This window comes from Gossypium hirsutum, chromosome A13 (assembly GCF_007990345.1).
Source record: "Gossypium hirsutum isolate 1008001.06 chromosome A13, Gossypium_hirsutum_v2.1, whole genome shotgun sequence".
Taxonomy (NCBI): domain Eukaryota; kingdom Viridiplantae; phylum Streptophyta; class Magnoliopsida; order Malvales; family Malvaceae; genus Gossypium; species Gossypium hirsutum.
In genome coordinates, this window is record NC_053436.1 from 106,061,364 (window position 1) to 106,074,284 (window position 12,921).

General features: G+C 32.5%; 1 protein-coding gene and 1 long non-coding RNA gene across 2 annotated transcripts; one reads left to right on the forward strand and one right to left on the reverse strand.

Moving 5' to 3' along the window:
• Positions 1 to 3,085: 3,085 nt before the first annotated feature.
• Positions 3,086 to 5,101, forward strand: LOC107893430 (CBL-interacting serine/threonine-protein kinase 6). The gene has a single exon (XM_016818411.2). It carries the CDS (start codon positions 3,608 to 3,610, stop codon positions 4,910 to 4,912), a length of 1,305 nt encoding a protein of 434 aa, XP_016673900.1. The 5' UTR covers positions 3,086 to 3,607; the 3' UTR covers positions 4,913 to 5,101.
• Positions 5,102 to 8,908: 3,807 nt separating this feature from the next.
• On the reverse strand, positions 8,909 to 12,618 carry LOC107893428 (uncharacterized). The gene is made up of 2 exons (XR_001682810.2): positions 12,287 to 12,618; positions 8,909 to 9,345 (listed from the first exon to the last, which is right to left on the reverse strand). It is a non-coding gene; the product is annotated as an uncharacterized lncRNA (long non-coding RNA).
• Positions 12,619 to 12,921: the final 303 nt, after the last annotated feature.

A 12,921-nucleotide genomic window follows, 5' to 3' on the forward strand; every position in this document is an offset into this window, starting at 1 on the left:
CTTAAGTGAAAATAAACTTAAGCTTTTTGGACATAAAATTGCCCCTGTAGTTTTTTTACTCGTTAGGCAGCGATATCACAATATCCAGGCTTAGGCATCCCTATACCCACAACAGTCTTGAAATGGGTGGTTCTAGGATGTTTATTGCGATACCCATTAGTCGATATCATAATATTATTGTAATTGACCTCGATTCTCTTCATTTCAACATCGTCAAGGGTATCACAACTTTCATACTTCAATACCACGATACCCCATTTCTAGGTGATGTTTCTTTACGTTCGGTCTACCATCGACTCCTTACACCACTCAATCTCATTGTTAGGTTTCCCATAACACGATTGGCGAATTTGGGTCTCAAAAATAGCATAAAACTAACAAAAATAATTTATTAACAACAAAACTAAAAGTCATCAAAAATAAAGAAAAAACACCTAATTTACTTGGGAATAAGCTTTTAAGTGTAATTGAGAGTCTAATTTGACGTATCAAATTATGACTGATAAAAAAGTTCACAAAGTGGAGTGCGTTGTCGGTTGCTTGATAATGTGGACCTTGTGTCACACCTTACAAGTGAGCAAGGCCTCATCAAGTTCGGAATCAAGTAAAAACAAAACAATTGAGCCACGATGTTCTCGGAGTGTCCTAGAAGACTCTAAAAGTTCAAATAAGAGATCAAATACGTGTAAAACTGACTGGCATTGTGCATGTGCGCATAAAACAACGAATTTATAAAATAATTTTTAAAGCCCAGTTTGATGGGGTTGTAGAAGTGATGTTGTAAGGCATGGAGGTGAAACCGTTGATACTTGGGAGGCCTTCTAAAGGGAGTTTAAGCTGCTTTTCTACCACGAGTATGCAAATGAGAAGGCCTAATTGAATCTTAGGTGACTTACCCAACGCAGACAATGCACAACTATATACCTGAGTTTTCTAAGTTGATGCTTCATATATCAATTATAAGCGAGAATGAGATCCTATTTAGCTGCGTCGATGGACTTAAGTTGTAAGCAAAATGAAGTTGCAACATACGAATGTTCAAAACCTTACGTGAGTCATGGTGGTAGCAAAGTCCCTAGATTAGTACACTAAAGACTGATTTGAGTCTCTCAAGAATCGTAACAAGGGAAAGAGTGGAGGGGCAATAGTGGCCGATATTCAGATAAGGAGTCTAGGCTTACGAAGCCCCGATGAGACAAAGCGAAACTCGAGGAAACTATGAATGAGGTAGGCGAGAGAAAGCCACTTAATTGCTTCTTATGCGAGAGTCCCCATAAAGTGAGAGATTGCCCCCACCAAGGTCAAACTGTCGGCGATCATGAAGACATTAGAGAAGTCTGAAACCATAGGTAGTGGAAGCGACCGAAAGCCTCAAGTAAGGAGGCTTAGCAACTTTAGAGTGATAAAGGATGTGTGCGACATGGAGCCGGATGTATTAAGGTTAAGCCCCATCCAAATGTGTCTTAAGGCGAGCCCAACTAGGTACAAATGGATAATGTGCAACCAAGGAAGGATGGGAAGAAGTTAACCCTACTCATGCAAAGGATTAAAGCAATGAGTGGTGAGAGCACTGACAACATAGTAGTAAAAGAAACAAGACTGATGGTTCTGAGAGTAGCAATGGACAAGCAAAGCTAAGGGTAGAAAATTGGCACGGAGACCTCGAATGAGTCACTAATGAAGAAGACGTCAATCGAAGAAACAAAAGCAATGCTCCTTTAACAACGAGGTCGTTGCTAGACCGAGTGCGGGAAAATGTTAAACCTCGCGAGTGAGTAAGGTCTTATCATGCTCGAAACCAAGCAAACACAATACCACCGAGACAAAAGGTTCAGAGAGTGTCGTAGAAGACTCTAGAAATATTGCTCTTATCGTATTATTGTATTAATAGGATTGTATTAGATTTTCAATTGTAAGCAAGTTTCAAAAGTAAATTTTATATATTTGAGAGACTTGCCAAGAAAATATACAAAGAGTTAGGCACTTAATCTGTTGTTGTGGAAATTATTTTGTAAGAGTGCTATTTTGCTAGTAAAACCTTGTGTAGTAGTTTTACTTGCTAGCATCACAAGGGATGAATATAGTGACAAGAGTATTGTACCTTCAAAGTCTAAGGGTGAAAGAAACAATCACGGTGTGTGCGAATTGCGATTGAGTAGATTCACTTTGTAATTGTTGAAGAGAGTGCATATTTCTCACTGAATTAGGCTCCGTAAATATAGGGAAATCGAACTGGATAAACACCTTCGTATACCTTATGTCTTTATTTTATTATTTTTCGTCGAGAAGAGTATCCACCATCTTAAGCACCAATTTAATCTAATTGTTTTTGTCCTTAATAACCATCGTATTGTAACATATATAAATAAAAAAAATACATAGATAAATAATAACAAATATACAAATATTTTTTTTAAAATTTATTTATTTTCATGAGATTTTCGATGAACTTGAGGACAAGTGTGCGTTTTAGTAAAAAAAAATTGATTAATAATTCAGAATTTAATTAGTTGAATCTACATACAACCGTAGACTTGCTACCTGCAGTTATCAAGTCGTCTTCTTTATGATTTATAAACGCCAATTTTGCATGTGGAAGTAATGGGATGAATGATTAAAATATTGATTATTATTTTCAATTAATTCACTAAATGCTTATCTTAAAAAAAAGCTTTTAATTATTTCATTTTGAATTTATTATTAGTTAATTAATATTTATAAAGATTAAAAAATACTATAAAAGTAAATTTTTATAATATTTAAGACCTTTTTAGAGTTGTCCTTTCTAGCGGTGTAAATATGTTAACATTATATCGATTGAGTATTAATTTAATTTATTAACTTAATTTATTATTATCAATATAGGAATATATAGATTCAATTATGTTAGAACATATTATTTTACAAATAATTCTAAATATTATATTATAAAATATATATATAATTAAAATGTTAAGAAAAAAAGTTAATAAAAGAATTATAAATAATTTTATCCACGTGTAAATTTTATATTGGTGGGGGACAAAGAAGTGCATAAATATGGGTAGGGGATTTTCGTTCTTATCCCTATAATCACACTTTCCTTCAGTGGCAAGAGTCAATCATCACCGTGACATTGTAAAATTTTCCACGAGACACAATCCTATTCTTCAACCACCGATAACTTGATCAAGATATAATGCCATGTGGGTTACAATCATAACCGTTGGATCAAATCAAGAGATAAAATGGGGTATTCAACTCTCTATAAATTAGAACGTGTATGTATTGATCCAAGAAAGAAAAAGAGCAAATAACTTGTATTTCTCGATATTAGAGATAGAGCAAAGCTCTTTCATTAAAAAGAAAAAGTGAAAAAAAGGGGGGGAAATCCCAGTGGCCAGTAGGGAATGCAGAGAGATGAGAGGGGCATGGTTGACGACGCCTGAGCTTTGTGGCCACGGTAAGCGGTCAATCGGCGGCCGGAATTGTCACCGGAAACACGTCGAAGACGGGTGATCGGTTCGCGTACATTGTAAAAAAAAAAGGGGGAAGAAACTTTGTTATCTCAATCTTTTGCTAGTTTTAATCTTCTGTTTCTTTTTAAAGTTATTTATAGCTCGTGCTTATGAAAAAAATGGCGGAAAAAGGTAAAACTGATCATCCGGCTTTGCTTCATGGAAAATACGAGCTTGGTCGAATGTTGGGTCACGGGACTTTTGCCAAAGTTTACCATGCACGGCATGTTACGACGGGGAAGAGCGTTGCCATGAAAGTTGTGGGCAAAGAAAAAGTGATCAGAGTCGGGATGATGGAACAGATCCAGCGAGAGATTTCCGTCATGAATATGGTGAAGCATCCCAACATAGTCGAGTTACACGAAGTAATGGCGAGCAAATCCAAGATTTACTTCGCCATGGAACTCGTCCGAGGCGGTGAACTCTTCTCTAAGGTTGTCCAAGGTCGACTCAAGGAAGATTTGGCCAGGGTTTATTTCCAACAACTGATTTCCGCCGTCGATTTCTGCCATAGCCGTGGTGTTTACCACCGTGATTTGAAGCCGGAGAATTTGTTATTAGACGAAGATGGGAACTTGAAAGTCACTGATTTCGGACTCAGTGCTTTCTCGGAACATTTGAAACAAGATGGGTTGTTGTACACAACGTGTGGAACGCCGGCGTATGTGGCGCCGGAAGTTATTGCTAAAAAAGGATACGATGGATCTAAAGCTGATATTTGGTCTTGTGGGGTGATTCTTTATGTTCTTCTTGCTGGGTTTTTACCATTTCAAGATGATAATTTGGTGGCAATGTACAGAAAGATTTACAGAGGAGATTTCAAGTGTCCGCCATGGTTTTCCTCTGAAGCTCGTAGGTTAATCACTAAGCTATTAGATCCCAACCCCAGTTCTCGAATCACCATATCAAAGATAAGGGATTCTTCTTGGTTCAAAAAATCCATTCCCAAAACTGTTAGAACCAAAGAAGAGCTAGAATTCGAAGCCTTCAATGGCGACAACAAATCATCAAAACCCGAGACTCTCAACGCTTTCCACATCATTTCTTTGTCACAGGGATTCGATTTGTCACCCTTGTTCGAAGAGAAGAAGAGAGAAGAAGAGGAGCTTAGGTTCGCCACGACACGGCCGGCAAGCAGCGTGATATCGAGATTGGAAGAGGTAGCCAAGTCGGTGAAGTTCAACGTGAAGAAAAGTGAGTCAAAGGTGAGGTTACAGGGTCAAGAATGTGGAAGGAAAGGAAAATTAGCTATTGCTGCTGACATATTTGCAGTGACGCCATCGTTTTTGGTTGTGGAAGTTAAAAAAGACAACGGCGATACCTTCGAATACAACCAGTTTTGCAGTAAACAGCTCCGGCCGGCGCTTCAGGACATCGTCTGGACTTCACCGGCCGAGAAGCCGACGGTTGCTTGACGGGGAGTTTCAAGATTATTAATTATCTACATGAAAATTGAAAAAATAAAAAGAAAGAAAAAGGAAGATTGGACGCTATGTTGTTGTCACTCTTATTTTATCAATTTTCATCATGTCTTACTAGGTTCGCTATGTTGTTATCACTCTTATTTTATCAATTTTCATCATGTCTTACTAGGTTTTGTGTTATGATCGGTAGGATTTGTGTATGAATCATTTGACTAAAATTTTTATTTATGCTAATCTTTTCATGTTGTTTTATTATGTGCAAGTGGACCGTCCACCCATCAGCATCCATATAACACTGCCGTATCAAAATTTACTACTTTTAAAGCTAATAAAATTGAAAATTATGGATATATGAGTTTAAGAATATTAAAGTATATTTTATTTATAAATTTAAAAAATTATATATAATTTTAAATATTATGTTACTAAATGTAAATATAATCAAAAGATATAATAAAATTATTAAAAAATTGAAAAACACTTTTCGCTACTAATATCTCCATACGCAGCCGACTTCCGCCCATAAAGTAGAAATTTAGTAGAGAAAGAAAAAGCTTTTACGTAAAATATCGTTTCATTTATTATTTTATGGCTAAGGTTAGTCCATTTTTGGTCTCAATTATTGTCCTAAAGGCTACAATTATTCCACCAAAGACAAGTCTTTTTTGCCGTCTTTAAAAGTCTCCATCATTTATTTCACTATCCATTTAGCTAATGATCTACACAAATCTGATAAATTATGGGTCCCCTCTCCTGTGTGATAGCCAGCTCCTCGTCATCTTAAAAGCCAACAGTGATATTTTGGGGTAGCAAGCTTTCACGTTTAGGGCTTTTCAGTATTTAAATTTTAAATGCCATTGTTGTAGATACGATCTAATTGATTCCGACCACTGGCTAAAAAAAGGACAGTGTGAGTCAGACAACTGTGTATGCGGTCCTTAACAGTTATAGGGTTTAGGTGGCCTCGGATCCTAAACGGCAATGGTCTTGTAGTTGGTGTATGGAAGGGTCCAGCAGCACTCTAGCTGTTTGAGTCAGTTAAGCTCGTGACTCTTTCATTTGTCTATTATCGTGTTACCTTTTCTGTAAATTTTTACCACCAGGACTGATTGATTCGATCGGTCAATTTCCATCCACTGTTTTATGAATCTGGAGCAATTTATTTAAACTATTCAAGAAATGAATAAATTAATTTATTTATATTAGATTAAAAAATATATTTTTTATTAAAATTTATTTATATTGATAAAAATTAATTTTTGTATATTAATATGAAAAACAAGTGGCACATTATGTTTTATTATTTGATTATTTCATCATCCATGTTAATTTTTATTAATATAAATAAAAAATTATTTTACTCGTTAATTTAACATATATTGATTAATTTATTTATTTTTTAGTAAAAAAAGATAAAATTTCATTTTAACTCATAATATACGGATTTCTATGATTCATTTATTTGAGAAGAAGGAAATACTATTTTTCTAAAACTTTTATATAATTTTTTATATCTTGATGCTTTTTTTTTCATTTTTAGCAAATAAATTGTGTAAAATGCAAATCAAATGGGTGAATTTTGCAGGAGAAAAATTAATTAGGCGTACAAAAAGATGCCCAACTTTGAGAGGAGTTTTGATTTTAGACCAAATTTACTTGAATTATTTTATATTAGCATTTCTCTTTTAAAGATATTTTTTTTAGGTTATTAGGAGATATAATTAATTTAGGGTATAATTTTTTATACAATAATAGACTGAAAGTGAGGTAACATAGTTTGAATATATGCCAAAGAGGTATCAGATAAAAGTTTTAATTATCTCTCTATACAAATCAAGATAGATTAATTATTAATATTATTCTTAATGTTGTTCTAAGAAAGACTCTTAATTCGGTATTTAAAATATTATATAATTAATTAGAGTACATTAATAATTAAAATAAATTAGTAGTTTGATTGAGAGAGCAACCGAATCATGCTATGGGAATGAGTTGTCTAATTTAAATGAATCATGCAATTAGATTTATTAATTAGAGTTGGGTCTTTTTAATTTATAAGACTGTTGGCAAAACGAAATTTCAGTAGCGCCTCTTTAGGGTTGTTTGAATGATAAGGGTTAATTGTAGAACTATTTTTCAGTTTTAATCGGCTATCTATAATCTGTTTGAATGATAAGGGTTAATTGTAGAACTATTTTTCAGTTTTAATCGGCTATCTATAATCTTTTGTTCTACTCTTATCTAAACAAACTTGCAATTTCTAAGGCATAAAAAAATGAGCAAACATTTTTTAAGGGTAAATTATACTCGAGATTATTGAATTATTAGTAAGTTTATATAGTGGTTATTCAATTAAAAAAAAGTTATAAGATAATCATTAAATTATTCAAAAAAATTAATTTAAGTCATTAGATTGTTAAATCTTTAACGAATAGTTGATACCGCTATTAAATTACTATTTATCATATATATATATATATAGTATGATATATATGAGCTAGGTAATTTCAATGCGACTTTAAAGAAGAACATTTTGGGTGTCCTCTTTTATCCTTTAATGAATTAACCTAATTTAAATTATCATGTTTTAGGTTTTTCTAGGAACATCCTTAAGTTCAGTTTAGTATTTCCAGAGAAAATAGGTTAGGTTTAATTCATTAAAGGATAAAAAAAAAATGCATCAAAAACATTTTTTGAAGTCATGTTGAAATTACATGGCTAATACATATTATATATGATAAACAATGTTTTAATAATTACATCAATCACCCGTTAAAGATTTAATAGCTTAGTGATTTAAAATGAAAACTTTCGAATAGTTAAATGATATTTTTATAACTTTTTAAAGTCAAGTGACTAAAATATAAATTTTTAAATAATTTAATAACTATTTTGTAATTTTCTAAAATCGAGTGACCAAAATGTGAATTAAATGTAATTTACCGTTGTTTTTATTAAAATTAAAAGACATTTTTATTATTCCTAAAAATATTTTCTATGTTCATATTTAAAAATGATTTTATTTTTTATATTTTGAAAGAATTCATTTTTAGTAAATAGAAATAAAAACTTTTTTTGAATAATGGAAACATATTTGGTATTTATTTTTCCACAGGAAACATGAAAAATAAAATAAAATAAATTCTCTCTCTCTCCATATATATATATGGATTCAAATCAAGGAAAAAGATTTAATAGTCAGAAAAATGTTGAAAAAGAAATATTTTTACGGTTATATGGAATTGAACTAGAATCAATTCATTTAAAGTTAAAAGTATTTTTTTTATCATTTTTTAGTTTTACAAAATACTTTTAGTCAAAACAATGAAAATAATATTTTTTAAAATTTTAAATATTTTAATTTTATTAGTATATTTTATTATATGTATTATATATACTAGATTATATCATAGGTATTATGTGGCAGAAAGAAAGAAAATTTTAAAAACAAATATATTTATAATTTTATCTTTAATATTAAATGAGTTATATCGACTTAGAGTAGTGGTTGAGGCTTTTATTGCTTTTAAGAGTTAAGGGTTTAATCTTTTTTTATATACAGTTCGAAAATCGTGTCAGACAAGTATCAGATAAAAGTTTAAGACATTGTTCTATTCAAATCAAGACCAGAGTTTAATCTTAGTATTATAATTTTTTACATAATAACATTTATTGTTAGTTAATAAAGAAGAAGATATTTTAAACTTCTCTAAATTGAGTTAGTGACTTGGTATAGCTTCATACAATCAACCCTTTTTACAATAGTTGCATTTTATAGCAATATTTACTTATAAAAATTTAAGTAGGTTATAAAATCGATTAAAGCTAAAAATAAAGCTAAAATAAAATATTAATAAAGCAGAGAAAATTTTTTTTGGTGAAATACAAGAATAGGACAAAACCCGAATAATAAACATAACTAACATGACTCGAAACCAGTCCACAGTTGGGATGATAAACATCCTAACCATCAGGCATCACATGGGGTTCAAAGCCGAGAAATTCTTCCTAATTTTATTTTAAAAAACCAATATATAGTGGCTTGAGACACATATTTATTCATGTGAATTGAAGCAAGGACATTATTTAATTACAATTACTCTCTGTAATTTACTCCAATCTACAATCTTATACTACCTTCATCTTCTTCACATAATAGTTCAGGTTGCTATTCCAACAGCCTTTGTAAACTTACTCCAAGAATCGATATGTTCATTCTCGTTTCCATCCCCAGAACGAACGAGACATGATCAAATGCCTTACGCATGTTGGGTTTATTTTTATCTGGCCTGTTTTTCAGTAGTGATGTTGCAGCATGCAAATTCCGGCATTACCTTCACGTTCCTTCAAGTTGAGGATGGACAACTGAGATGCTTCCATGATACTTAAATTCATATCGGAGATATCCTTCTCCTTCAATGATTCTAAGGAACACAACATTATGATTACAAGTTTTAAAACTGCAATGCAAAATGGAAAAGAACTAATACCAAAATCAAAACATAAGCAAACTTGCTTTGAAATCCACTGTAAAACCAAATGAGAGATTAACTTCAGACTGAAGCAACAACTAAGCCTATAAACTTCAGCAACAAGAAAATCAACAAAAATCATTACATCATATATAAACGCCCTAGCAAAACCTTAAAACAATACATTTATGTATGATGGAAATATATATAACCCGAATTTTGGTAAATTTATGCATAAAATTGACCGAATACCGTATCTAGCTATACTGTAACTTCAATGAAGTAAGAAAATTTCATTGAAAATTTCATTGAATATATAACCATGTCGATCAAAAGCATGTCCACGACTTGGAAACATTAAAGAAGATCAAATTCTCGAGGCGAGTAATTTACCTGAGGAATACCTGTTACTCAGATTATAAAAAATGAGAGGGGGCGGTAAATACGAATATAAAACTAAACAAGAAAAGAAGCAAATGTGAGTTTACAAACTCACACCATCATGTAGTTTCCACTATTTCTCCAAGGTAGTAGCCTCCGAATTATAACATGGATTTTTCATTTTCAGCTTTACCCCCTTGTATGTGTCGGAAGACAAATAAGTACAATTGGCCAGAATGGGAAGATGAAAGGCACCTACGACATTTATGCATAAAACATTATGACTTAGGGCAAAATGTTCTCAATACTAATGCAATGTTAGAAAGACCTAAAATGACGATAAAGTTTTCGTAGAAGAATTGGAATTCACCTAGAATTTCTCGAGTTACAGACTATCAATTTCTACCATATAGCCCTACTCTTAACCCTTCTTCAAACATAAAAGACCTCAAATCCCACTTTTTACTTTTAGTCTTAAATCAACTCAAGCTATTCAAGATTAGAATATAATCAACTGACTATGAGATTGTCTTAATCACTATCCGTATTAGCCGTTCTTTTATGATTTTAAATCTAGTGTGCAAGAGACAGAAAAACAATAATCACTAATCAAATATATGAATTATTGACTAAGATGTAAAGGATTCACTCCATGCACTAAAATATGGTTTTCAAAAGCTTAAACAGAAACATAAATGCAGCCACAAGAAATATCATTTCGCCCAACTAAGAGCATAAGTTGCCAACTATAGTGAGGGATTCTATCATTGGTAGTTATACTCTTAGGGGAACTTTTCCGAATCCCTCTCCAGCTTCCACAACTTAAAATTTTCCAAGTCCGAGGTAGGATACATGAAATGTATAAAATTAGAATAAAATGTATTTCATCTCATTCTAGCCTTCTCACATATTGAAACTAAGATATACTAGCAAATTTCACAAATTTCAATCATATTTGATTATAAAATATATAATATCTCACCCTATATTTAAAAATAAGACAAATTTTCAATTTCTTGAACACATAACCTACTCTCCCTATATTTAAAAGTTGAATCATTAAGATATTCATGAATATTTAAATGAAAACTTCAAGATCTGCCCCAATATATGCATATAACCATATATCTATACATATAGGTCAAGTTCAAGACAAAGTCACATGGTCATCAATATCAATGTGTTCGTGTTGGCTTGTTTCAAAATCATGATATTATATGCCATATAAAATGTTGCAAACAACATATATGCCGTCATTCAAACTCAAGGATATCATATACTATAAGTAATTCATGGATGTGATCTTAACCGTTACGGGTTGCTAACCATTTACGCACTAATTGCGGTGGATCTTAGTGACTGAAAAAAGTTGAAACCAGCATAGGGAAATTACTTCTTTCCCTACATTTAAGACTAATCTCTAAACTAATATCACATAAAATTTGAAAGAAGAAACAAGCTTGAAGGAAATTGAAAATGGTTACCTAGATGACATAACCAGTTTAATGGCAAACAAGGTGCAGTATGCAAAAAATTGCACTTACCACAAATTTAAGAGACTAATATTATACCAGATACTATAAAGAAGATCTTCCAGGAAAAAAGCAAACAATGTGTAAAAATCGAACATAATCCGCTGAGTAAATCTATATACTAACCTGCATTTGGAAATTTCCTGCTGCCATACACATAGTCAATGATGGAAAAGAAAATTGTGCAGATTTATACAGAAAAAATAAGAAAAATAGTGACATTCGTTTAGCTAAAACATCAGCAGATCCAAACCCTTGACAATCCCAAATATAGTCAGAACGATTCAGCTGAGAAACTATCATCTTTTACTCTAAGCAAACAACACAAGCAGAAAGAAAACAAGCAAAAGAAAAAAAAACCCCCAAAAAATCAGAGCCAGATTTACCTTGCATGGCCGCCTCCAAGAAAGCATGAATATATAGGAAGAGGGGTTTTAAATAAAGGGAAAATGAATAAAAATACGAAGATACCGGTTATGTTTTTTCGTTAAGAATAAGAACAGTAAGCAGGCGTACTATATGTTCTAAGAAGCATTTTTCGTCCTCTCTTCAAAGAGAAAGGACCATAAAAAGTCACGCTTTCCTTCAAAGCTTCCATCAAAGGATTTCTTCTCGTTATTTTAAATATTCCCAAGAAAAAAACACACACTCAAAATTGGAATACTAAAAGGCAGAGAAAAATAATAGTACAGTTGATAGATATTATTATAGCCCGACACATATCAAAAACAAACGAAAGGCTCTTTGATAATTCATAATGACATGCAGGAAAAAGAAGAAGAAGAAGAAGAAGAAGAAGAAGAAGAAAATAGCCGACAGAAGAGAAGTAAGCAACCACGGATAAAGGTATGCCTTTTCCATACAATTGCCTGTGAGTGCTCACTCTCTTCTGTCAATCTCTCTTTGTTCTCATTGGCCCTCTTCTTCTTCTTCTTCTTCTTCTTCTTCTTCTTCAACACAAGACATCATCCATTCCTTACCATCATTTGCTAAATTGCCATTGAGACCGTAGAAACCAACCAACCCTCATCATATCTTGCTCCTTCAAGTACAGATCTGGGAACCCATTTTAAGATAAGGCAGAGTTAGGGTTTCCTGTTTAAGCAATGGATCACTCTCCTCCCCCCTTCCCCTCCCCCCGCCCCCCGGATACCCTCCTAAAAAAGGAAAAAGCTTTAATTGCATCATATTATTGCATACAAAATCAAAACCACAACCTTATTCCGTTTTATCTTGAGATTTATCCAGTCCCAGCTATAGCTACAACAGCTCATGTAACTGGCAATGCCACTCACTTTTGCCTTTCATTGCACTTCCTATTTTACCCAACAATAAAGTAAAAGGTAAAGTACAGAGATAATAATAATGTAGTACCGTTTCAGGTTTGGAAGACGTAAAAAAGGGGTTTCCAATGAAATTTGTCCATTTATTTTACTAAATCGCTTTTCAAACCATTACTCGACACGTAAGCCAAAAAATTCCCTACTCCCTATTCTTTCCCCATTTTTGCCGCAATGAAATCTAAGGCACGCTATGCAAAAAAGGGAAAACCATCTCCTCGTTTTAGTGTTTTGACAGATGTTTTGTTTTTCTAAAAAGGGTTAAAATCAGATGT